A 26502-nucleotide genomic window follows, 5' to 3' on the forward strand; every position below is an offset into this window, starting at 1 on the left:
ATAGTCATCCAACTTATACCGCCTTCTCAGGTTTAAGAACAAATTATCATATCCCTATCAGTTAAATGATTTAGAGTGAGTATTTAACGCCTGCTCTTTTAGGGCAATGGTTGATAAATTGAATATATACATGAAGGACTTTTTTTTATTTACGTTACATTATGGGTATAATCTCAAACATTCCCATGCAGCCAGCCCTTTCGTTAAGACCTAAACTCAGGTCGAAATATCAGCACTTATCGATCTTATCCGCTCTGCCGCAGCGGATATATTGGAAAAGGTTCTGATCATTGTTTTTTTAAAACGATTGATATTTCTCTAAAAAATATTACATCAGAATCTTTGTTAGAGAATTATCTCTAAATGTTTTCGTCCATTACGTTATTCTATCCTGCAGTGTTTACTCATGTTTTGCATGAGAAATAAGATCTTATGTTTTTGTTTCTCACGTCCTGGCAATACATGCGTTTCGAAAGTCAGTTGTCATTCCATTTGCTGACAGATCATTTGTCTTTTAAATTAAGACTGTTACCAAATTTTACGCTTTGAGAAGAATAAACGAATCTCTGTTGAAACGTTTTTTGTTGTACAAAAAGTGAGTTTTAATCAATCAAATAGCTTCCATTCTGTTCGATGATCTTTTCCCATCATTCTGGTAACTTTCTGATTCCGTACTCAAGAAACTTCTGGCCTATATCAGCGAAAGCCCACCAGCGGCCGAGCGGTAAAGTCGCTGAACACTGGTAGTTCGATCCGAGGTTCGAATCCCGCGAACGGGCTGGCTGCATGGGTGTTTTCGTGGTTTTCCCCATGTGTAACGTGTATACGAGCCAGTTTCCCTTAGAAAGTCTTCCACGAAGGCATCTCTCACCTTAGGAAGATAGCCCTAGTGTGCTTTGCCGTAATTATATACACCACTTTATCAGCAAAAACCTCAACCAACAACGATTTCAGATCCTCATTATTACTGAAATTTTCACCATTTAAGAAGTTTTGTAAACTTCAAAATAAATGGTAATCCGATGGTGCAAGGTTTGGGCTATATGGAGGATGCGGTAACTCTTCTCAACCAAGCTCCTATAATTTCGTACGTGTTGCTAAGGTATATTTCGTGCGTGTCAGGGGGGGAATAGGATTCCTTTGCGCTTTGCCAATTCTGGCCTTTTCTCTTTGATTGCTTCCTCTATTTATAAGTTTATAAATTCTTGGCACTATATGTCTGAGTTAATCGTTTGGTTACATAGAAGCAGCTCAAAACGTACAAACCTTTGCAATCCCACCAAACTGACAACAAGAATTTTTTCTGATGATTTCGACGTGATTTGTGCTGACTCATCATGCTTTGACTGAGATCTTTTTCGATTAATGTTATTGCAGACATTTTTCATCACCAGTGATATTTCTTTTTAAAAAAACAAGATCGACTGCGTTAAATCTGAAATGCGTATTTTAAATATTGATTCCTTGTGTAAAGTGAATTTCTTTCAATTCATGCAGAATCCAAATATCTAGCTTCTTAACGAGTCTAATACATTGTATGTGATTTTCAATTGTTGTGTGTGGCACATTTAACCTTTTTTGCAATTTTTCACACAGTTATATGACGGATTAGATTCAATTATGGTTTTAATTTTGTCATCACCAACTTAAGAAAATGATCCAGAACACTGGGTGCCTTCAAGTGAAAATTCACCAGAATTAAATTTTTTTAACCATTTCTGACACGGGCTTTCAACATTATAAACTTCACATATATGCTTGTAAGCTCTAGCCGCTTTATTGTCTTTATAAAAATAATAAAGTAAAATATGTCGAAAATGTTTATTTTTACATGCCATGCTAAATCTGACCGTAAAATAACAGTTGCAAATAGAAGTATTCGGAATTTGTTTCTATAGCAACCTAAAATTATCAGATACCAAATCTGGAAAGTAAAAAGTTATAGGATTAACAGAAGAATAACAAAACAAACATAAAGCTATCTGCTTGTGCAAACCGAAATTGCTTTCTTCCCAATCCAATAACTACGCAAAAATTTCTAGAAGCAAAAGCTCCTTAAAAAATTGTCTTCGACGAAGTATTGAGAAAAACCTGTTGTCCGGTGTCGGAGCAAGTTTAGCCCTTTTGCGTCCAAGCAATAAAATGACTGAACACTAGTTGCAACCTGGGTTCGTATTCAGGCGAAAGGGGCTGACCGCATGTCCGATTTCATGGTTTTCTCCATGTGTAATGTGTATACTAGCCAGATTCCCTCAGAAAGTCCTTCACGAAGGCATCCCTCTCCTTAGGTAGCTAGCCCTAGTGTGCTTGTGCTTTGCCCTGATAAACTAGACCAAAAAAATGCACAGCAGTTTTAATAAAAAATCGCTTTACCTTAAAAGGTTGCGGTGAAATACTTCTGAAGGCCAGGCCACCTGAAGAACTCGGTGAATGCGGTAAATTTCCCAGACTTTGTCCGAACGGCGTTGGAATCGAGTGAGGAATGCTGGAAGGCAGATGAGGAACAACGGCTGGTTGCGGTGTCAAGGGTTTTGGTGCTTGAGTCGGCATCGATGGAGCTGCTGGAGCCTGGACAGGCTTTGGAGGGGCCACCGGGGCTTGCACGGGTTTTGGCGCAGGTGCTGGTGCAGCAGGGGCGAATCTTTTGTAAAAAAAAAATACATTATTACTCTAGCTAATAAAATGTATACTTTTTGTAAAAGTAATTGAAGAATCCTTACGCTGGAGCAGCACCCGGGGCATTGGATGCGATCACTCTTGCTGCTAGCTTAGCATGCATGTCACAGTATAATTTATTATTGATGCAGTGAAATCCTGAAAAAGAGTAAATAGATTTCGTATAACATTGGTTTATTTGCAAGGAAGCCATAATAAAATGTTTCAGGTTAACCTCTCATTGCAAGATAAGTGACACTGCAAGACAAGTGACAAGATATTGGTCAAAAACAAACAAACAAACAAACAAAAGAATTTTCTCGTGCTTGGGATATTAAATTTATTCTTGTATGTACTTTGAACGTTGTACTATTGACACTAGCAGCATTAGATTGGATACAGCATTTTATATACTAATTAATATAGATAACTTAAACACATAACTACAAACCGACATTAAAATGTCTTTCGAAGTTGTTAATTTAGTGGAATAGAAGTTGAAAATATTTGGACAATGACATTAATTTTGTTACGTTATATAACCATATATATAGCATCCGCTTACTTTGGCAAATTCTTAATAAGGTCTTTAATTTATATTCCCTGCGTAGATCCGTTTCTCAGAATGAAATAATTTGTTACCCGTTCTGGTATCATCAAGTGTTATCATCAATCACTACAAATTCACGAACCCGTAGAATGCAACAACATGTTTTGAGTGCATTTTTAATATTTTCTTTTGAACAAATGAACAAAAAAATTCTTTCTGAACTTTTAACCAAAATTTTAGAGGTGAAAAATCCATTTTTACTTCCTTGTACGAAGTAAAAAGGAAGTATTGTAATCGCGAAAAGTTTCGGGCAGTATATTTCAACGAAAATATCCATTTTGACCGCTATCGAATGCAATTTAACGATGTTTTTGCGTGATATCTGTACGTAAAGACAGAATAAAAGACTCGTTCCCTCCAAAAAAATTATAAAACTGCTTTAAAATTAATTCTGAAGAGAATTTTTCGTGGCGTTTGTACGAACGTATGTACGTACGTATCTCGTATAACTCAAAAACGAGTAGCCTCAGAACGTTGAAATTTTGTATATAGGACTGCTATAACATGTAGATGCGCACCTCGTATTTTGGTTGCAATCGGCTGCACCAAACGTATATAAATATATTTATATATATATCCGCTCTGTTACCCGGCTCAGTGATCTCAGTCTCATTACTTGTATATGTTTGTAAATTGTGCATTTTTTGCTTTAAAAATGATTGAATTATGTTCTTTTTATCTTCCGGTTAAGGTTTTTATGCCTTTAGTAAATCTGTATGCATTATTTTTAGAATTATCAACAATTTTAAAGTTGTTTAAGTGCCCTTTTTTTTATGGCGGTCATTAATTGTTTACATTTGAAACAGCAGACTAGTGGATTTGTTGCCAATCTAGAGAAACTTAGCTTCGCAACAACAAAGATGACGCCTTCATTTATTATTGCCATTTAAATCATGCTTAATCCTTTCTGGAATTTTTTCGAGGAAATAAGTGTTTAAGATTTACTTCGTAATTTTTAATATAGATATTTTGAGTTTTTATGTATCTTTGCCTTCTCGCGAAGTGAAAACGGAATTAATTGAATGAGAAATACTCAATTGTCTGTGAAAAATTGTTTCTTTTTCGTTTTGTTTGCTTAATTTCTTTTATACATCATTCTAGCTTTATTATAGTATTTGAATAGAACATGTGGCAACGATTAGATAATTCTATTCTTTAAATGATATAAATTTTGTGAATTATGAGTTATAATATGAACGAAATATAATACTGTTAAGTGAATCTAGCTCCAGCGTGTCGCTAGGATAAACAAATACTAGCGTGAATTTTAAAGATTGCATTTATTCTATTGTGGTTTATGCGCTGTAGGCGAAGTAGATTTAATTCAATCCAATAAGTTTAAACGAAATGCAAGAAAAAATGCGTATAATTTAATATTCCGTACAAGGAAGTCATGTGGTGTACACATCAGATTTTTACAGTTGCAAATAAGGCCAGTTGCAAAATATCTAATTCTACTGGTTGTAAACGCTTGTATTCCACATGCAAATTAAAATGTAATGAATACGGCAAAATTTTATAATGAGGTATGTGCTGCAACTGTTTGTGTATTCTTTTTTTAAATGTGTTTAATTTGTATTGCGCGTATTGAATAATACATCTGAATATGTGTATCCTTATTAATACTAATAAAAATTATTTCTGATGCCACTCGGTGCAAAATTGTTTTGTTTTCGGAATTATTTAATATTAACAATTTTGTTGTATTGATTTGAAATTAATTTATAAGGTTGAGAAAAACATTTTTTCCAGCCGAAGAAATGAACAAGTATTGTTTGACAACTATGTTTCAAAATAAATTAGAAAGAATGGGATAAAATAATTTCTGAATAATAAATGAGTAAAGAAACAAAACCATTAATTAGAATTTTAAGTTTCTTTAAATTAAAAAACCAGAAATAATATTTATAAAATAAAAAAGGGAAAATTCACAAAACACGATTTTATTTTACTTCAGCGTAAAACAATAACTATTAATTATCAGAACTTTCATTTTTGCAGTAAACACGCTACAAATCAATTTATAAAAATAAAACAATGCGTAATTAAATACATAGAAGGAAAAAATTATCTTCTTTATTTTTAAGAGACGAATTCTTTTAACGAATTTTTCTTCCTTAGTAAATATTTCTGTGAAATGAAGAAAAGCTTTGTAGAGTTATATATCTATATTTCGAATTTGATCTTATTTTATTACGTAAATGCGTTTTCAGAAATATCTGTAGTAAACTCATTTGTAGCTTTAAGTTAGTTAATTTTCCAGTTTATAAATCGATAAATGCATTTTTTCATCTTTATTAAAACTTTATAAACTTTCTTACAAATAGAAAATAACAAATGCTTTAGATTCTAACTAGTCTCAAATAAGCATTCTATTTAAATTTTGAATAATAAAATTTAAAAATTCATTTTATTTTTATCTTTAATTAATATCATTTTCTTAGAAAATTCAGTAAATTTCTGATAGGGAATTTTATACTAAACTGGAAAAAATTCCTGTTTAAACTGACGCTGTTCATGAGATTTTTTCCAAGAAATTGAATTTTGTGAATTAATTTTACTTTCAGTAAAAATATTATACTTTGTTCGGTGATTTTGCGGGAAGAGATTGAATGTTATTTAATTATTAATTAACAATATTTTTAAACCCCGAAAAGAATGCTAATTAAATTTCTGTTTACTCCATTACGTATAAAATATATAATTTTTTATTAGTCAAATTTATTAAACTTTGTTTAGTTGGAAAAGGCCTTAATGTAATTTTTTTCTACACGTTGTGTTACTCAAAATTAAAATATTCTGAAAATATGCAGTGTAATGTTGAAAACTTGGAAACAGGGTAATATTATGCAATGTAAGGATTAGTTTTCTTAATAGAAAACATTAAAATTCATTTGCGCTGAGAAGAGAATGATGAATTTTTCAACTACTAGTTGCATTTGCTAACCACTAAACCACACGAACCACCTTACACATTTTCTCGGTGTTGTCTTCTTTTACTTTTTGCGCATGCATAGCATAATGGCACCTATTTAGTGCCGTTATCAAGAAAAGCTTAGTTAAAATTTTAAACAGAACCCAGAAGTGAACGACCAATGGGGACGGAAAATGGTGAATTGAAGATCTTTAAAATCATATAGAGAAACTGTCACATATAGGTGTTAACAGAATGAGCTTTTACGAGCATTGTCAATAGCAACATATTATTTGAAATCAATAGGGACATATTTTCCTGCAAGCGTTTGGGTTCCACATGAACTCACAATTTCAAACCTTTAACTACGAGCAATCATTTGCATTTCTCTTGTTATATAAAACAAAGTGGAGCCTTTCGTAAAAAATATTATGACTGCAAATGAGAAAAACATTTTTATGCTGGTGTTACTCAAACTAGATTGCAGCTAAGAGCACCGTGTCTGCACACTGAATCAAACTAGACTGCGATTGACCACAAAAGAAAAGCTCTGAGAAAAATAGGGATTTCATGCAAAATATGGTTTCTTTTCCATAAGCTATACATGAAAAATGTTATTTAGTTTAAAGTGTTGTAAAATAACCAAACCATTAATGCAAACAATTCTTGTCATAGGCTATATAATTTGAAACGAACTTTAACCACCAGGCGATCAACTTTCACTAGCTGACTTGATTTGATTTTTTAAGAAGATAAAGCTAAGTCTACTGCAAGAGAGACTCGACGAAAGTTTAACAATAGCAAAGTCTTTCTCATTCGCTGAAAATTAGCGTATTGCCTCTTTCAAACATTATCTGCAGAGATGAACGCAATGTCGTTTTTTTATTTGGAAAACTTCCATAATAAGTATGCAAACACAGTACATGCATATTTTACAGCAGAACCAAAAGAACGCTTAAACAGGAGAACGAAATAAACTACCTTACCACCTGCGATTATCAGACAGCAGATGATATGCGTAGTAAGATTCTTCATCGATGCTTGATGGAATGATATAAAGAGATTGCTTGCATATAAATAGAAAATTAAGTGCAAATATTTTGTGACTTTCGTACCGTATCAGGGATAAATAGAAAGGGCTAGCTCATTTCTTTGTTCGACTCCTCGCCGACGCGAGCCTAATGGGGGGACTTAACAGGCAGTAATCTGACGTCACTGTGATGCCACCTGTTCTGATTTCCCGCGTTTAAAACTGTAGTTTCATTCAGCTGCGAGACGATTTTCTAGAGGTTACATATTACAAATTAATTTTAATCATATATATATCTGTTTTCTAATAATGTATATATTTAAAATAATCTATATATATATATATGTAATTTTAGTCAGTTTTTCTTTTAAATTCTATATTGTAAAGTATCGTTTACGTAATATGGCTTTTTGCGCTGTAGCAACGTGCCGTAGCACTTACAAAAGTACGAAAGGATGAGATATTTTATTTTATGGGACCAAAGGATCCAAATGAGATTTTGCTTTTGACGAAAGAATGGATACACAAATGTCAAAGACAAGATTCTATTAATGTGAAGAGCAGAAAAATCTGCAACGAACATTTTCTATGCAGTGTTTATGAAGATGATATGAAAATATCTCGTTTGGATAGCCACAAAAAGAAACTGTTGAAATGGAATGCTGTGCCGAAAGTAAATTATGATGGCAATAATAAATCAAATTTTAATGATTTTGAAATAAAACTCACAAATGAAAATGTAGATACCCTAAGTATACCCTAAGTTTAAGGATAAACAAAAATGCATTGATAATTTGAAGAACAAAATAATATCCTTAGAAAATTGTATTAAAGTATTGAAAAATAGAGAAAAAAAAATTTTAGAATGTTTGTTCAGCGGCAAAGAAGGTGGAAGACATCTACACAGAAATTGGTATCAGAAATTAAAATCTCAAAATAGCGAGATTTTGGAGAAGGGGAAGCACAAATCGGAGAATTTGGAAAAATGTCTAAAGCCTATTTTTATAAAGACGCAGATTAATGTATTACTGAAAAGGAAGGAAAAAATCAGGTGGACTAGTGAAGATATTTCACGTTGCATTGTCATAAGAGCTCTGTCATCTTAAAGCTATGATTTTTGGAAAGAAAAAAAATTAAGAAAAAATTGGAATATCTTTACCTAGTATTAGCAAATTAAAGAAATGGTGCGCTAAATTTTAGTGTAGTCCGAGAATTCAAAGTAATGTTCTTACTCTAAAGAAGGAAAGAGGCGAATATTTGTATTCTGTAGAAAAAATATGCGTTCTCAGTTTCGACGAAATGCATACAGATTGAAAATTCTGCTATGACTCTAAACTGGACCAAATTCTCTGTTCTTTTCAAAATGTGCAGTTTGTTTTAACCAGAGGTCTTATTTCGCGCTCTGTCTCAAATTACTGATAAACCACGTTTTAGATAAAGGATTTGTTTTAGAAGATGGAACTGTTTTAAATTTTGATATTATTAAAGAGGTTTTAAATATAGATTAAGAAAAAATCAAATTGTGTCACAAACTAAAACCGAATTATTTAATGGTCAAGGGAAACGAGAGACAAAAGGTCGCTCCAGAGAAAACATTATTTTCAAAAAGTACCGCAAAAGGTATACTCCACCCCACAGGAAACCAAAAACCATCTGACTTCTATGAGTTAATCAATAATATCTTCGGTATTATGAATAGTACCAAAATAGTACCAACAAGAATAACAAGTATTTAACAAACTAATTTTGTTAAGTACTTGTTAAAGTTATTCTTATTGTATCCTTTGTAACTAATTATTGATTAGATTTTGTGCTAGATTAGCATTCTAGATAAAATATAATAGTATAAAACATCAAAGTAATTGGCATAAAAAGACCTGCTTCCTTTACTCATACTTTTGAAAAATTAAAAGTAGTGTATTATATACTCTGAGTAGCAGAAATGTTGCCATATATGTTTAAAACTATGTCAATGTAAAATTGTTTTTTGAGTAAATTTAAATAGCTGCTATTATAGTTATCTTAGAAGCAGTATAAAAATTCTCTCAGTTGACATGCAGATAAAGAAATGATTAGAAATAAACGTGCATTAAATAAAAAAACCTGCAAATAAAAATTAAAAAAAAACCCCACGGAACTTTATGTTAAAAGAGTAGCACATTTTATCTATTATTTTAAAATTGAGTAAGTACTCGTATTATTAAATTTTTTAATGGTTCAGTCTAAAATGCATAAAGCAGTAACATTGTCTCTTCCAAATTATAGCTATCTTTTACACACAGCTCATTTTAAACGCTGGTTCAAAAACGCTAATTTCCAAGCTATGAATGGACCATGGACCTTATAAGAAATAGACCAACCCAAATGGGTTTTCTCCCTCGCCTGACGCGTTCCCGGCTGTCACCTTGATCACATCCGGAGGAGTAGGGACGACTTGCAGAAATTTAACAGTGGTTCCCTATTGCAGCGTGTATAATTGTCAGGAAAAAGCTTGTGGTAGCGCCTCATTTCACAAATTAGAATTTCTACATATTTTTATTTTTGAAACTGAAATTGATTTTTAAAAATTTAGCATATTTATCAAGCACAATGAACGTTCCAAATAATTATAAAGCTATTGCACGCTTTCAGGGCTGGATATTTTTTTTAACTTTTCCTATGCTGTAAAGAAATTTGTAACTACTTCTTTTAGGAAATAATATTTTAAATCTGAACTAATAGAAAATTTCAAACAAGCAATTTTCTCTTGCAATTTTTATGCTTTATATTGGTGTAAATAAGTAAAAAATACTAAAATATTGAAAAACGAATTTTTGAAAGTTTCGTTTAAAATTCTAAATTGTGCTGCTTTTTTAAAATCATAGATGAGTATTATAGAACAATTTCTATAAAGGAATTTTATTTCAATTATATTTCATAATACATCATAGTGATAAACACTTTCGACTCCTTAATTTTTATGCATTTAATTCTAATATTAAAATTGTATTTAACCGTAATAATTAATTTTGCTTGTATTTTATAGTGATTATTTTTTTAATTTATTATTAGTTCTGCATGAGATTTTTTTTTATTTACTGTTAATTTAATTTATTAGCTCGAAGCGGTTTTTTGGCGCTGTTTCACCATAAATGTCCGTGTCTCCTTGCAAATTGCTGTTACCAAATATTATCGCCCTGTATTATATTTAAAGAAATTAAATAATGAAGAATTTGCATGAATACATGCATGTTTCTCGCACTGTGAGAAAAACGACGGTATCTAGGGCCCTCAGATTTTGAATAATGTAATCCTCCACCCGAACATGGGCATCTCGACGGTCGAATTTCGAATTTGTTTTAATCTATTTCATATTTTGTAAAACTTTAACGAATTTTTGATTAACAAACTCAACGAGTTCAAAGCGAGCAATGGTAACACTGTACGGAAAATAACTTTTTTTATCTCCAGTGCAGAAATTCTAAAGATATGCTGTTTTCAAATGTATGTGGTTTACAGGCGAAGAACGTGATATTCAATAAATATACACAAGACGTTAAAAAAGGTTCCTTTTGGACGTAATATAAAATATTTTATTTTGTCTTTTTTCCCCCTTCATTACACTCAAATTTTGTGCTCCGAATTTTATAAATTACTAAAATAAATAATCAATTTAATCATGATATAATCAAATAAATAATTGTTTTGCAATGTTATTATAGTTTTGAAAATCACTGCCTGAAAATGTTCATTAAATTTTTTTAAAAAAAAATATCAGATCTTGTTTAATTTTACCTTATTTATTTCAAAGCATCACGTACTATCAATCTTATTTAATTTCACTTTATTTTTACGCAAAATTAATTTTATAAATTTGGTGCTTAAAGTTTTTAAGGTTTACCAAAGTAAAGATGTTTGTACAAGAATTACGTGTTAAAAAAATGCGCGAAATACAGTAAAAAGTGCTTTAATGAGATATATTAAATCCTATTTGAAAAAAACTGTGACTTTCATAATCTCATCACTATACAACGTATCACATTTAATAATTAAAAACAGTTAGGTGATACAAACGCCATAGGTTTCAGTGTTAAAGTAAACCAGATCGTCCCTACTCTTTCTTGCGGACATGTCGGTGACGCGCGCCCCGTCCACTGGGTTAGTCTATCTCTAAGGTCCATGGTGTCATCATGACCACGTCATCACTTCTCCCTTTCTGCTTCAGGGGGAAAAGCTCTATGAGCTAGCCCTTCTATTCTAAGTCCTGGTACCGTATGCTATTCATTTCTGTATGCGCATATTTAACTAACTGAAACATTAATGAAGTTTTGCTTAATCTATTTTCCGAGCGTTTAGTGTAATCATTGTCCAATCTTGGTTCCGACAGCGCCAAATTCTCTCCCATCGGCGAATTTTAGTACTTTGTTTTCTGGAATCCATCTCTGCATTCCTTTCACAATCTGTATATGAAATATGGCTTAATTCTGTTCGTTAATTTAACTGTAGATGCCTTCAAACGTATATTTAATTTTTAATATATCTAACTGATAACGTTTATAAGTAAGCATCGTGTAATAAATAAAAATGGTTCTATTCCATACTGCATTCATGGTTTAGTTTTCATTTTTTTTCCTTTCAGTTTTACCTTAAATGAAGGAATGAATTATTGTTGTTCTTAGTTTTCTTTTCATTCTCTTAAATCGATTTTAGAGCATATTAATTACTGAATTACCTTTTCAAGTTACCTTTTTAAGCGAATGTTTCCTAAGCGTTCTAATACTACATTTCTGACACATTCTAATTATTCATTGCCAAAACAGCACTGAAGCCTTTCATATAAATGCTACTTACCAACATTTTTCAAACAACAGCCACATGTACTACATTTGAAGCACTCTTCGTGTAAGATTCTGTCATTCAAATTGACACAGTGTCCGCTACATAAAAGAAAAAGAGTAAATAATTAGTAAAATCTGAATTTTTTTAATGAATTTAAACTTACATATAATATTACTTATTCTTACAAAAGGCGTAAACGTAAGAGCTACTGTGAAATTCTTGCATTCTTAGAGGTGACTGAAAGTATATATAAGAGGCAAAAGAGTTTTAGTTGTCTAATTGTTTATACTAAAAATTGGTAGAGCTAGCAGTGAGCTGGTTCACAAATTAGCCAACATTTCAATCTTTCTCCTGTACATTATTTAAATTAGACTATAAACTGCAGCTCAAATAATTTTACATTATGTTCATTTAATTAAGTGTAAGCTGTTTATTTAAGCCCAAACAGTAACTTAATTTGACACTTTGACAGTTTCAGTTAGGTAGTCTGTACTAGACAGAAAAATGTAGGAATTAGAAAATGTAAAAAAAAAAGATTAATTTTTAAACTAAAATAAATCACAGCTTAAGTTATTAAAGAAATTAAGTTACAATAAATCCTAAATTTATTATAGCACAATTTTGTGAAATCAGCTAACAAAAATGAGTCCAGAAGTTCCCTCAAAGGCAAGCCCGTCAGCAGCCGAGCGGTAAAATCGCTGAACACTGGTATTTGCGACTTGGGTTCGATTATAGGCAAACGGGCTGACTGCATAGGCGTTTTCGTAGTTTTCCCTTGTTCCTCCGGTTTCCCTTTGAAAATACTCCACGAGAGCATCCCTGCCCTTATGCAGATAGCCTTAGTATGCTTTGCCAGAATCAACTAAACCAAACCAATCCCTCAGACGGGCACTATTATAACTGGCCCCTTTGTTTTAGAGACCTGGCCCAGTACCAATAACAGCGACAAAGAACTCACGTGACACTTCTACCGCAGTCTGAGCACTGTCCCAGTGCTGGTCCTTCGGAAGGTGGAGGCGTTTTTGGCGTCTTCGGAGTAAACGGAACGTTCGTATTAACTGCTGGAGTCGGCTTCGGTGGCACAGAGGGCGGAATTTTTGATGGCCTGAAGAAGGGAGATGTCGTTCCTGCTCCAGGTGTTGGAGATTTCACTAAAAATGGAAATTAAATAAGTTTCATATGAAAAGAAATTACTTGATGCAATATAGTCATGAAAGTTGGGAACAAATGCATTTCTTTAACTTCTGTTTTGCAGTTACTTCCAGTTGAGTGACCTTTTTCTTACAGATGGAGTTTTAATATTCATCTTAAATTTAGTATGAAAGAATCTATGTATTAATTCATACTAAACTTGGCAATTTATTTGGGATACAACACTACTGCAAGATTTCTTAACGTTTTTTACGTATAAGACTAGATAGACCTCATCAATAGTTAATGAATTCATTATTTCACTTATTGTCCTCTTTCCTTTATACGAACGCTAAAAGTCGAAATAATAACAGTATATTAAAAATGTTGCGCTTTGGTTTAAAAATACTATACGTTATCATTGCGTTTATTTGAAATAAATGATGCAATAACAGTGTTTTGCTTTATTATACTTTTCTAACTTTATTACATTGCAAGTTAATAATTTTATGAGATTAAAATAATACAACAATAAGATCTGTAGCTAGAGCAATGGAGATGGGGTGGGGATCACTTAAGTTCTGAGAGTTGTAGTTAGGGATGCACTATAAATTTTATTATAGGGTCCACGAAAGAAAAACGACTAGGAACCACTATCGTAGAGCAAAAATATGAATATAAAATTTGGTATTATATTAATAATTAATAATATCTCACTACCAGCTGAAAAGATAATTAATAGCCATATTTTATTTAATACGATTACATTAATCTCTATTTAATATAAAAATATTAGGTGAATAGGCATCAGATTCCTTAGCAAGCATGAGAATGTGATAGCTTCTTTGAGTATATAACCATCACAAGACTCAAACAGTGACTGTAAAAATTATGTAGCAATAAGAACTGTAATATGGTCATTAGTATTGGTACTTTATAGACAAGCTACAAATACATTTAAAGGTTCCAGATGCCTTGAAGTATTTATAAGCAGAATGCAGCCAAGGATATTTGTCCTATTGTAAAGCTTAGTAAATATGTAACGCAATTTTTTGTGAATAATATCTCATATTTAATATTATGACTATGAATAATATATATTAGAATATGAATAATATAAATTAGAATATGAATAATATATATTAGGCTATAATAATATATATTAGAATATTAATAATATATATTAGAATATTAATAATATATATTAGAATATTAATAATATATATTAGAATATGAATAATATATATTAGACTATAATAATATATATAAGACTATGAATAATATATTTGAGACTATATGCATAAAACTACGAATGAATTATGATATGTATTATACTGTAAAAAAAAGTCTTAGATTATTGTATGTAAAGAATTAAATACAGGTTCCTAACGTGTACCGATTAGAAATGCAAGTTGTTCACAAAGGCTCTGAACTAATTTAACTGTATTTTATTTAGGAATGCAGCAATTTATACCTTTGGTACTAGTTACACTTTCATAAGCAAGATTAAAAAACTTTACAAGTGACACAAGTTCTACATGCGACAAAATTACCTCTGGTTGGCTATCTTTTGGCTGTAGGTAAATGCAATTAATCTATATACCGGGATAAACTCTAGCTATTATTTTTCGTTCATTGAAGAAAATAGTTCTAAAATCTTGTCACGCAGAATCTTACACCAGACATTCATTTTCGGGCTGTTCTGCTTCAACTCTACATAAAGATGTGCCATGAAGAGTTTCGGACCCCCAATTCATACCGTGTGTACCATATTGTATGTATACTAAACCAAAATAAATCGTTGAGAAAAAAGTTTGATATACGCATAATAACCACTATGAAATTATACAGCACTTATATTTTACCGGCTTTTAACAATAATATAATCAAGTTCTACAGGGACTTTATGGATTCCTATGTATATGAGAATCGTGCATTTATAATAATATGCAATTTTTTAAAATGTTTGTATATGTATACTGTTGTATGTATAATATTACATGAAATATCTAAGAGTATGCTTATACGTCATAGTCGAGCACGTGTTTCCTGAAGGTAGCGTACTTTACATTGCTGACTTTCAGCTTAACTTTTATCGCTTTTCATAATCGGCTTTTCTCTCAACAATTCATTTCTCTTTTCAACAAAAAGTTTTTCTCTAAGTTTGTTATGAACTTAATTACAAAGCTCACTAGAGAAAGCAACGAGCCCAAGCACCCAGCTGCAATAGAACTATTGCCTCAGCAGTTAGTGTATAATAATGTGCTAACGCTATACCGCAGCGTGATTTCAACATTGTAGTATAGTGCAATAATGTAATTAAAGTATGCATATAATGTAGAGCTGAGGATGTGTCAATCACTGGCATTGCCCAGTAAATGAAATGTGTGGTTTTCTTGGTATAATAACGTGTATCGCGTTTTATGTAAAATATTATGGTTCAGTAATAAGCATGCATTGTTGTGTGTATTGTATACAATGCATTATTTAGAAGACGGAGTGTACAGTAGAACTGGGAGAGCATCTCTTACATTTCATAACTAGAGTTATGTAAATATTGCAAAGATTAGAATATATCTCAGCTATGACGTCTATAAATATATATATAAGTCATCCATATACAAAAAACAGAGAATAAATCGTAAGAGAACAGGAGCATGCAAGCATTGTAGCATATGAATTGTAGTATAGAAATACGTACATATGTTGTAAAACCTACTATAAGCGAATCATGTGTAATATAATAATTTGAAATTCAGAGTCCTCCATATATTTGATGTAGAATGGATTGCAACTTTAATATATTAATATATATTCCTCATTTTGAGAAATCCTGTTGTATGTCGCGTTTTAGCGCGAAATCCTGTTGTATGTCGCGTATCCTGTTGTATGTCTGTTAAACTCTCATAAATATGCAATAGAGCCATCGTATAGGATAACATGATAGGGGCAACCGTATGAATGCACAGCTGGTAACTAAATATAGTTATCTGACTGCATTTTGAATCATTACATATCTTAAGTTCCCTTATTACTTAAATGCAGCCTAACAATGCTCACAGAATATAAATACCCTTCTAAGGGTTGATAGCTAAACTCCGTAGGATTACCTCGAAAGTCAACCGTAGCGGTGTTCATTACTGAAATTTAGACAATATTTAATATCTCTCAGATGTATGTGCTGAAAAAGGATTCAAGTCAGCGACATATTTAACTATATTTGCACCAGTTTTGCAGGTAACGATGAAGAAAATATTTAGCGTTTAACTGATTAAAGAACAATGAACGTTTTTTTTTTAGTTGCTATCTCTTCTCTACGGACATCACGTAAAAAATTTTATTTTGCATTTCCAACTCATTCCATTTTTCATTGCTTGAACCTGTTCTCATAAAACTGTGTACATTATTTAGAGAAACTTCCTAATAGCAAATATATGTTTACTTAAAGTAATAAAGTTTGTGTGGCTTCTTTTCACGAAAACCTTATTTAAATAAAGCTTTTGAATAATCGCAAGTAGTGCAAAGAAAGAAGGAATAATGATAATAAATTCATTAAAAATGCATATAAAAAGCAGGTTTTTTGCTGTAATATATGGAACCCTAACAGAAAAAGTAGACTTTTTAAACTTTCAAAATTTAGATAAGTTTTGATGTAATATAAAAAATTTATATCGAATACCTACCTAATGGAAAAGCTTCATTCGAGGAAAGCTGACATGGCTTTGCTTTCCCAAAATAAAGTATGTTTTGCAAACTTTTGCTAGAAGTACGTCTCTTAACTCGACGAATATAATAAATGTAACCTAAAGCGATCTTCAATTGATGTTTATTCCGAAGAAAGCCCTATGTCCTAAAAACTATTGGTCATTTCTAAAGTAGTCATTTCAAAGAGATAGACGTCATTAGAGAGTTCAGCAAGCGTCTATAATTTCAAGCTATATTTAATTTGTAGGTATATTCGCCGCATAACGCGCACCCAGTTCTTCACGAAACCTAAAAGATACATGTGCAGTGCTATTATTTTTTAGGTCACTTATCTGACGATTTGCCTTCCGAAGAATGGTATACCGAATCGACAAGCGATAAGCGGAACAATATATTGTTACGAATTTGGTATTTAAAAAGCTAATGTTAGTTCAATTATAAATTAAATGGTTTTATTTCTCGCGCAGTGCAGCGCGTGACGAATATTAAAAGAAAGCTAAGCCGGAAAATTGAAAATACAAGAGCGCGTGCATTAAATAAATAAATATCTCTTTTTGATTCCGAGAAAGTACTGGAAAATTCTAGCGCGTGATTTTAAAATCTTATAAAAGGAGGAAAACATCTCAGTTTGTAGTAGTTGCTTAGTTTGTTGTTGTTTAGAAAACTACTGTTGTTGATTGTAGCGAATTCGCGGATTAGCGTTCTTTAGCTTTTTTGAATTACGTTCTATTGGACATTTGAGTAGTTAAAAGAAAACTACTGTGAGATATTGTAATACTGCATGATAATTTGAGAAAATTTAAGCATTTTTGTTGTGATAATAATAAATTTTTGTTCATTTTTCATCGGACTTGTGCATTCATTTCATAACGAACCCGTACGCACGCAACAATATGTATGGGTTAAATGCTTGAGGTAGTAAATATTCTTGCAGAGAGGGTGTATTGTAATCAATAAGTGTACAAAAGAATGCTATTTTAGAGTTTCGAGAAAAATTTTGAGAAAGAATTCACTTTCAATTCGAAAGGATTCGCGGAATCAGGATTCAGATGTTTTCTCTTTCTGTAGTCATTAGAAGCCATGATTATGAAGTGAGCATCGAAGGTTTTAGTTGAAATATAGTTGATCTTATGTTCCTTTTAGTAGTAAATACAATTCCTGCCAAACGAAATAGCACAGTGCTTGTTTCAAATGCAATGTTATTCAGTTTGCGTAAGAAAATGGAAATCATGCTGCAGTAAGGCTGTTTGGTATTGGTGAACGATCGAACGGATGATGGTTATTTATTTATGGATTAGGTTAACAATGATGGAGAAGTTGAAACAGAAATCGATGATGTGCCTGAAGATATAACGGAAGACGAACATGACGAACTTTTCATGTTATCCGATAATGAAAAATTTTTAAGTTCAAAGGTTTCTTTTAAATAAACAGCATAAGTAAACGTAAAAATGTAACTTCTGTATGCTGATTTTTTCCCTAGTTTTAATCCATCATTTTTATATCCGGCATATAACGCGCACTCATAAATTTCGACCATATTTTTGGTCCTAAAAGTGCTCATTATAAGCCGGAATCTATAAAAAAAATTAAGCAATGGATGTAATGTTGTGAGTGGAACAATATTAAAGAGAAAGGTTTATGAAATTTTTTGTTAAGGATCTCGAACACTTTAAATCACGTCCACATTTCTGAAACAAAGAGAACCAACCTGTCTTATAAAACTTCAGTCATATTGTCAGATGTAGAAGTTCTGTCGCTTCTGAAGAAAGATTTGTTTGACAAAAATAATTTTTCTCAAATTCTTAGATTAGCGTCAAACCAATTCGTAAGCACCTTTTCCTTGCTTTTGTTTCAACTTTAATGTTCCTAATTAGTTTCTGAGTTAAATCCAAGCTACGTCACTGGTATAATTTTTTTCTTTTAAAATAAGCTTCCCCTCCTTTAATTTCTCTTCTAACCATGGCAATATAGGTAACTATAAAAGTATAAATCTCTGATGATGTTTTCCCCACTTCATTTCCGTTTAATGCGGGTGGTTGGCATATAGATAAAGAATGACTTCAGTTTCGAATAGAGAGAGGAAAAGTAGTTTTGGGGGAAGATGATGATGCATATTACGAGCGAAACAAGGAGCTGGGATCTTGAAATGCTTGTTTTGAAAAAAAAGTGGACAATATAACTAATTTCTTGTTTTACTTTAACTACCTCGTGATTTACTTGTAAATTACTTACCTCTTCATTTTTTTACTTGCTTATAAATAAGAAAATACAAGAATAACGTAAAGCACGTTTTATGAGAGATTTGTGCAATTTTGAAATATACTTGGATGAAGAATTGAGTTGATCTGTATACAGGCTACCAGTGCCAAGTAAATAACTGTAGACTGCATCATGAGAAGCTGACGATTTTGAGACTGATAACAGCACCATGAAATATATCTCGAATATTTTCTTAATTTGCAAATAAGTAGAATATCTAATGTCAAACATTTTAACAATTCCATTCCTCTCTTCAACTTCTTACTTTTCACCAACACATTTTAAAATGCTCTTATCGGAACTTAATGTCGAAAAGAAAGAAAAAACTATAGTTATTGGCAGAATGCCAGTTCAGGGTACTTCGTACACCTTCATTGCTCAGTTGACAAGATTAGAAACAAAGCAAATAAGGTTATCAATAGTCTAATCGCCATTGTTGGAAAACATTCAAGTATGGATCCTAGTAAAAAAACGTCTTGTTTATACCTTCATTATCAGACTAACTTTAGTTTATGCTTCACCTGCATGGATCTCTGCTACAAACAATGATTTCCTAAAATTACAGAAAATTCAAATTCGTTTTCTCCGCATCATCACTAATGCACATTACTTTTTCAAAAATGTCACACTTCATGAAGATCTCAGACTTGACACCATTGAAACTTATCTGAACAAGACAAACACAAAATTCTTCGATAAAGCATTTGAATGTCAATACTTAAACTCATTTAATCTCTTCAACTATAAAATACTTGAAGAGGACTATGATCTAAGGACATTTGCCGCACACCACAAAAAGACTGATCTTCCTATCACCTAGTCAGTGTGCTAACAGTTTACCCGCGTGTAATGATCTTCCGAAATTATTTCCCCTGATACATCTAGTATGTTACCTGCGGCAACCTACATCTAGTAGCAGTAAAAGTATTGTAGATATGAAATCAGATAATGTTTAAATGTGCACATAACTGTCATGATTATATTAACTATCTCATGTAACTTGTACAAGACAATGTCTGTAATTAACATGGCTATGCTTATACACAGGCCTTGTATGCCCATGTAATATTTATATTTTTATACGGAAGGAATAATCCCTTCTGCCAGGCTGACTATTAACACTATAAGACTTTTACAACAAAGTCAGGTCAGTGGTTATCTCAGGCGACGCTCAATATGTTAACCTAACAAATTAGATTCTTAATTTTGATTAAAATATTATTACTTACTATCTAAAGATTGTTTTTTCATTTTAAGTGTTAAAATATTTTACCTGAAACTCAAAACATTAACTTAAACCATAAACATTTACCTGAAGCCAAAAACTGTGATTAAGGCGTTTTCAGATGCAATTGCAAGAAAATCGTATGTTTCATTAATTAAGTTATTACGTAAGTAAAAAATGAAAATGCTGAAATAAAGCGCTGTGACTCTAAATAAATTGAACAATACCAACTTTCAACAAAACCACTCTGTGGTTTCAGGCGGTATTTCGCTCTCATAGCAATATTTTCAATAATTTTGTTACCCTTGATCTCATGGCAATTTCAACGATTTTGTTAAATTGCTGTTAAAAAAAGAGAAGAGTTGAGTTAGAATAGTAGTTATAAGTTTCATCGTTGGAATATTTAATGTAAAACCTTCAAATGAATTTCCATTAAATTGATTGAGAGAAACAATATTCAGTAACGTAATAATTTATCCAAATATGTGCACAATGCTTGATTTTGCGAAATAATAATTTTCAATTTATTTTATCATTCATGTTATGAAGATATATAACCATGAAAAGAAAAAGATGAAATCCTACATGACTCATTAAATACGTTTTGAAACAAAATTAATGAGTTCAAAAAGAAACCTGTTACTCAATGTATAATTGCAATTATCGCAACTTTCCTCAGTTGTCATTAAAGCTGATTGGTGATTACATTTTTCCAGCTAAAACTAAGTCAGGAAAACTACAATTTTTAACATTTATTAGAACTAAAGAATGTATTGCTGAGAGAAACATTTTTTGATTTATCTGATTTATCTGATACTGTTTTCGTAGAATTGCCGTGATATTAGGTAATCACACTTGAAATCTCAGGTTTTGAGACGAAAGGATATGCTGTAAAAGGTGGTACTAATACTTTGAAGATTAAATGTCCTTAGATATATTCATGGAATCATTTGAATTCTTAACTGATATACAGAGTCTCCAGTCAAGTTCGCATAACTCTGCACCACACAATTACTCGATCTGAGTACGAAAATGTGAACCAAACACTGTATCTATCTTAGACACATATTTTTCAGGAAAAAAACACGAAATAAAAAGTTTGATATTACATCATATGTATGAGAAATGAGCTTTGTTTAAAAATGAACATCTCTGTATTCATATGACTTTCAACATTTCAGTGCGTTTATACGAGAAAGATCACTGCGCATAGCATTAGACGGCCATAATTTCTGCCACAAATGTGGAAAAGAGTTTTCATCAGGAGAACGCTTCTGATATTTTACAGTGTCCAATCAATCCTGCAGTAAGGGCAAAATCGACCTGATAAACATACTTTACGTAGTTCTTAAAGCATTATCATTCCATTGATACTTATTGTAATATTCAGCAAAGGAATGCATTAACACTACAAAGACATTTGCTGTAAAGCGGCTGCTTCCAAATGTTGCTTTTTTTAAACTAACCAAAGCCTAGCTTTCTTTATTTCTTTTGACCATCAATAGAACATCCATCGTCGATGGAGTAAAGAAACATAGAATAGTGCAATTTCCTCCAGTAATTGACTATAAAAAGTTCTCATCGCATGAAGACTTAATCAGCCTTCGTCCTCTCATTTTTTTTACAAACGTTTTCCTGTTTAACTCTAACTAATTACTAATTAAAATACACTTCTGATAAGATCATGCCTCCCATCTTCTTACATTGTCCAAAAGTCAATCAAACGACTCTTTTAAAGCCAATTACAAGCACACTGCTATTAAAATTATGCCTCACATTTTCTCTACATCACCCTAAGGAAAGGCGACTAACGTATTTTTTGCTCTTCTTCGCACAGATGGGAACCAAGTGCAACTGATAAAACAGCTTTAAAAACTACAGACAGTAGACAGTGTATCTACAATTTATTTCTTTAGCAGTCAAGGACCATTTAAAACCGGGCACAAAGTCAATCCTTTTTCCAAAGCTATCGCTATCTCTGACCTTCTATAATGAATTTTGTTAACTATATATTCCAGCTTTTCTTAATTTTAGATTCTAAGCCTTTCGGCAACTTCTGAAACGATTAAGCTCATTAAAGGAACAGGAAACATTTTTTCTTACTAGATACAAAAGATATTTTTACTGCAGTACATTTATTTACCTGTTTACCGGTGTCTGCAACTTATCAACTATCATACTCAAAATTGCTCGCCTCTCTTGTCACGAAATCGAAACAAACTGCAGTATTATTTTTAACTTTCCTTAAAATCAGATTACTGCAAAGCAATACAAAATGTTTCTAATGCCATATATGACAAAGATCAGAAATCAATTGTTTTTCGTTTCCTAGTTATATAAACACTATTTTGTAATGAAAACAAGGGAACACAGAATATTATTTAGGTTGCCCTACTCAACAGAAATTAGGACTTCTTAAAATGTCTGTAGCTAACAAAAACATTTCGAGAAATGATTGTGTTTTGGCTATTAATACCTTAGTGTGTGTATTTTGTGTAAACTTAAAGGTACTGATCTGTCTATTAAAATCAGATATATAATGGATTTGATAGGTAAACAATAAATGAAGCTGGTTATACTTCATGAGTTGAGTAAGCAATAAGCGAGCTAAAAAGAAATTGAATTGTGAGGAACATTTTTCTCCATTAAAGTCTTTTTGGTTTCACTGGAGGCACATCCAGACAGAAGTCAGAGAATCCGGATTCCGAATTCTGGCAAAGGCATCGTTAATTTTTCAGCATTACTGCTTTAAAAATCCTAAAGATTTAAACACCCTTAGTCTATACTAGCACCAGGCTAAAATATGAGGGAAGTTATTCGTCACCACCTGAATTCGGTATCTGATTCCTTCCGGGTGGAGAAGGACTTTAATTAAGGGAGAATATAGGGAATATTTTCTTCCTTTCCGCTTCCTTTATTTTGTAATTGGAAGAACATCTGGCTAGCATCGAAAAGTTTAGAGTTCGAACACCGGTAAAGGTATCGGTGGTTATTTATGTTTCCTGGTTCAAAAAAAGGAAAAAAAAATATAGTTACTTTAGCAGTTTCGCCCACATTAAAATATGATGGGCGATAATTCGTCCGTATCAGAATTTGACACCTGGATTTTATTCCCTCCAGTCGCCTTTAAATTGGGGAAAACGCGCAATTTTTTTTTTTTTTTTTTTTTTTTTTTTTTTTTTTTTTTGGCCTTACTGTATGGCTTTGTGATGCAGTTGGAATCACGTGCAACTAGTAGTTGGAAGACCAATGTTCGAATTGTGGCAATGGTAGCGCTGATTTTTCATGTGTTCTGCTTCGAAATAAACTTCATGACTCGGGAAAAGGCATATATACACATCGTACAGTGAATGAGAAAATTTTTTACTGTGAACTAGTGAAGAAACTGCTTCTTCAATTTTCAAACCTTTCCGAAGTATAATGCTCCAAAGAAATTTAGTTCAGCAGTGAAAAGAAGGATATACCGTTTAAAATATTTCAAAAAATTTTTAAAATATAAAGATTTAAAAATATGAACAATTGCACAAATACGTCTTTTTCCTTTATAATTATGAATAATATCTGATCTTGTTAACTCAGAACTAAATCTTTATTTTTGAATAAAACAAGAACTTGACACGAAAAGGATTTAAATATTTTTTATTTTTATTTCTCATTCCCCTGCCTTAACTGTATAGGAAAAGATAATAGATTATAGTTTGAACATCCATACATCTATATACAGAACAAAATGGGTATAATTTAAGGTTCCGAAATTACTTTATTATCATTCCTTATTTTATTTGTATTTCTAATGATAGTTAAACAAGAATTATAGCCAGACATTTTGCTTCCTATCTATTATTGGGTAGTAAGAAATCTCTTTTTGATGACTCTGATGCTATAAAATAAGACTTGTTCCAGCCTGTCAGCCAGAAAAACAATCCATGAATCCGCAAAAGAATCCCTTCCCGTACGCAAATAACCCTAAAGTGCTTTGCCATAACCAGAATAACGTAACCCAGAAAATAGTAACCTGCAAAAACGGAGGCATGAAAGATTGTGATAAGCTTACAAAACCCATGGTGTTTATAAGTGCGCAACTTTTAATTAATAACATATTTATTCGCGTACTTGCCCCTTTTCCCCGTAGTTTTTTCCCGTACTTTTGTATTTGCCCCCGTATTTCTCCCTAAGTTTTTTTTAAAACACAGGGTTCTGAAACCTTTCTATTATTCGCATAATTTTTGCCTTCTTCAAGTCATTCAGAAAGTGAGCTTCCCTAATTTTTCCAAACGAATTCGTTCACATAGTGATTGTTTTTGTCTTACTAATTGATTTGGTTGTGCATTTTGCGTGCCTGGACTATAAGAGCTTCAAAGAAACTGGGACATCTAATTCTCTGGAGATCATTGTGCATGAGAAAATAGAGTGAACGGAGACAGAGATGATTTCAGAGACTCTCAAGCTGTAGCAGACAACACAGACAGCACAACGGTAAATTATTTGAGGTCTAGGTAGTAGCAGAATGCAACATTAAGAGCAGGTGAGATTCAATATAGAGGAAGTACAAATGAAGATATGCTATTAGATTGTTACTGTTATATTACAATGTTATAATCTATAAACGTTGATATTACTATGCATTCTTATTGGAATGAAGGTTTTGTTTTAAATAAATAATATAATGATAGTTATCGGTAGTTTATCCAAACAATACTTTCTTTTGTTTTGGTCTTATTGTAACCCCATCATACGGAAATTAAATTTTTCCTTCTCGATTTTCATGCGATAAAATTAGTAAAATAGAAAGGGGGTTTGCAGTGCCCTTTTTCTGTTTTCTTGACATTTCGGCCCCGGAGTGCATCAGCATATACCCAGGGCAAGTGGTCATCTTGTCGCTGGACCTCTGGTGTTTAGTCCCCAGGCGCACTTAGTACTCATTTTATCGTCCCACTTAAGGGATGAAGGGCTGAGTCAACCTTGCGCAGCCCGGAGATCGAACCCCAAACCTGTGGTGCAACTGCGCGACGCGCTAGCCACTTCGCCACCGGACGGTATAAAGGAGAAATACATGAATAAATATGGTACATTTTTGTCAAAAAATGAAATTTCTTTTGTTAAAAAAACATTTTATTTTGGTAAAAATAAATTTTCTGAAATAAAGAAATAAAAATTTTTTGAAGAATTTTCCGAAACTATCTCAAATTCTTTAGCTTAAGATAACTGCTAAAAATGGCGTAATGTATAATAAATACAACAAAAACTGGGCTTATTCTAATGCTATAGAAAATTAAATTGGACATCTATGCAATAGAAAATGAAAAAAAACTATTAGCGAAGCCTGTAATAGATACTCTTTAAATGAAACATTTCACGAACTTTATAAAATGTTAGACAAACTATATATATTGCCAGACTGAAACAATGTCAAAGTCATAAATTCGATTAAAAGCTCTTGCTATTTCTCTATATATATATCATCTTCTCTCTCTCTCTCTCTGTATATATATATGTTATGTGCAATGAAATTTCATGAATATTTTGAAAATGCAAATTATTCAAACATTTCTTTAGTTAGTTTTGTTCCTACTAAATTTTTTATGACTTATTCTCCGGATTTTTATAAATAACTAGAAGATAACTGAAATTCAGTAAAAATAAATTCTAAAGATTCGTGCGCGAAATTCGCTTTTTAATCTTTATACGTAATCAAATATAAAATCTTAAATTAGATTTAGTTCAAAGCTTAATGCACGAAAATATGTGATCAAAACATTTATTGCTGAGCACTTTTTCTTGATTTTGCTTCGTAAACTTGCTTCGTAGACTTTATTAGTATTATCTTAACCATTTGAAAGGGGGGGATAATAATTTGTTAGATGTCATCTTTGGAAGACATCAAGATTTATTCAGTGCCTGAGGAACAGGGATGTTTGATCAGTTTTCTCCTCTTTCTCGTGAGTAAATGGTATCAATGGTCACCACTAATGCCAAGAATACTTCAAAAGGTATATACTGGAGAGAGGATACCAGTGGCAAAGCAGTACAGTTACTGAGCACTGGTAGTTTCACCTGGGTTCGATTCCAGATGAACGGGCTGCCTACATGAGTGTTTTCATGTTTTTTTCCATGTACCAAGTGGATATGAGCCAGTTTTCTTTTAAGTGCTC

The 26502-nt window shown here is 32.1% G+C and overlaps 1 protein-coding gene across 3 annotated transcripts in view; it reads right to left on the bottom strand.

Moving 5' to 3' along the window:
• The window catches only part of LOC118201726 (uncharacterized), a 149885-nt gene that overhangs the window by 49262 nt on the left and 74121 nt on the right, over window positions 1-26502 (bottom strand). For all 3 annotated transcript variants that reach the window (XM_085824808.1, XM_085824797.1, XM_085824801.1), the window contains 4 exons: window positions 12986-13178; window positions 12040-12125; window positions 2721-2814; window positions 2374-2641 (listed from right to left, as the gene is read on the bottom strand). In XM_085824808.1, the coding sequence (XP_085680934.1) occupies window positions 2374-2641; window positions 2721-2814; window positions 12040-12125; window positions 12986-13178 (641 nt within the window). The remainder of the gene's footprint in view (window positions 1-2373; window positions 2642-2720; window positions 2815-12039; window positions 12126-12985; window positions 13179-26502) is intronic.

The sequence above is a fragment of the Stegodyphus dumicola genome, chromosome 1 (assembly GCF_044657685.1).
Source record: "Stegodyphus dumicola isolate Sdum_Otavi_A_Nest chromosome 1, ASM4465768v1".
Lineage (NCBI taxonomy): Eukaryota > Metazoa > Arthropoda > Arachnida > Araneae > Eresidae > Stegodyphus > Stegodyphus dumicola.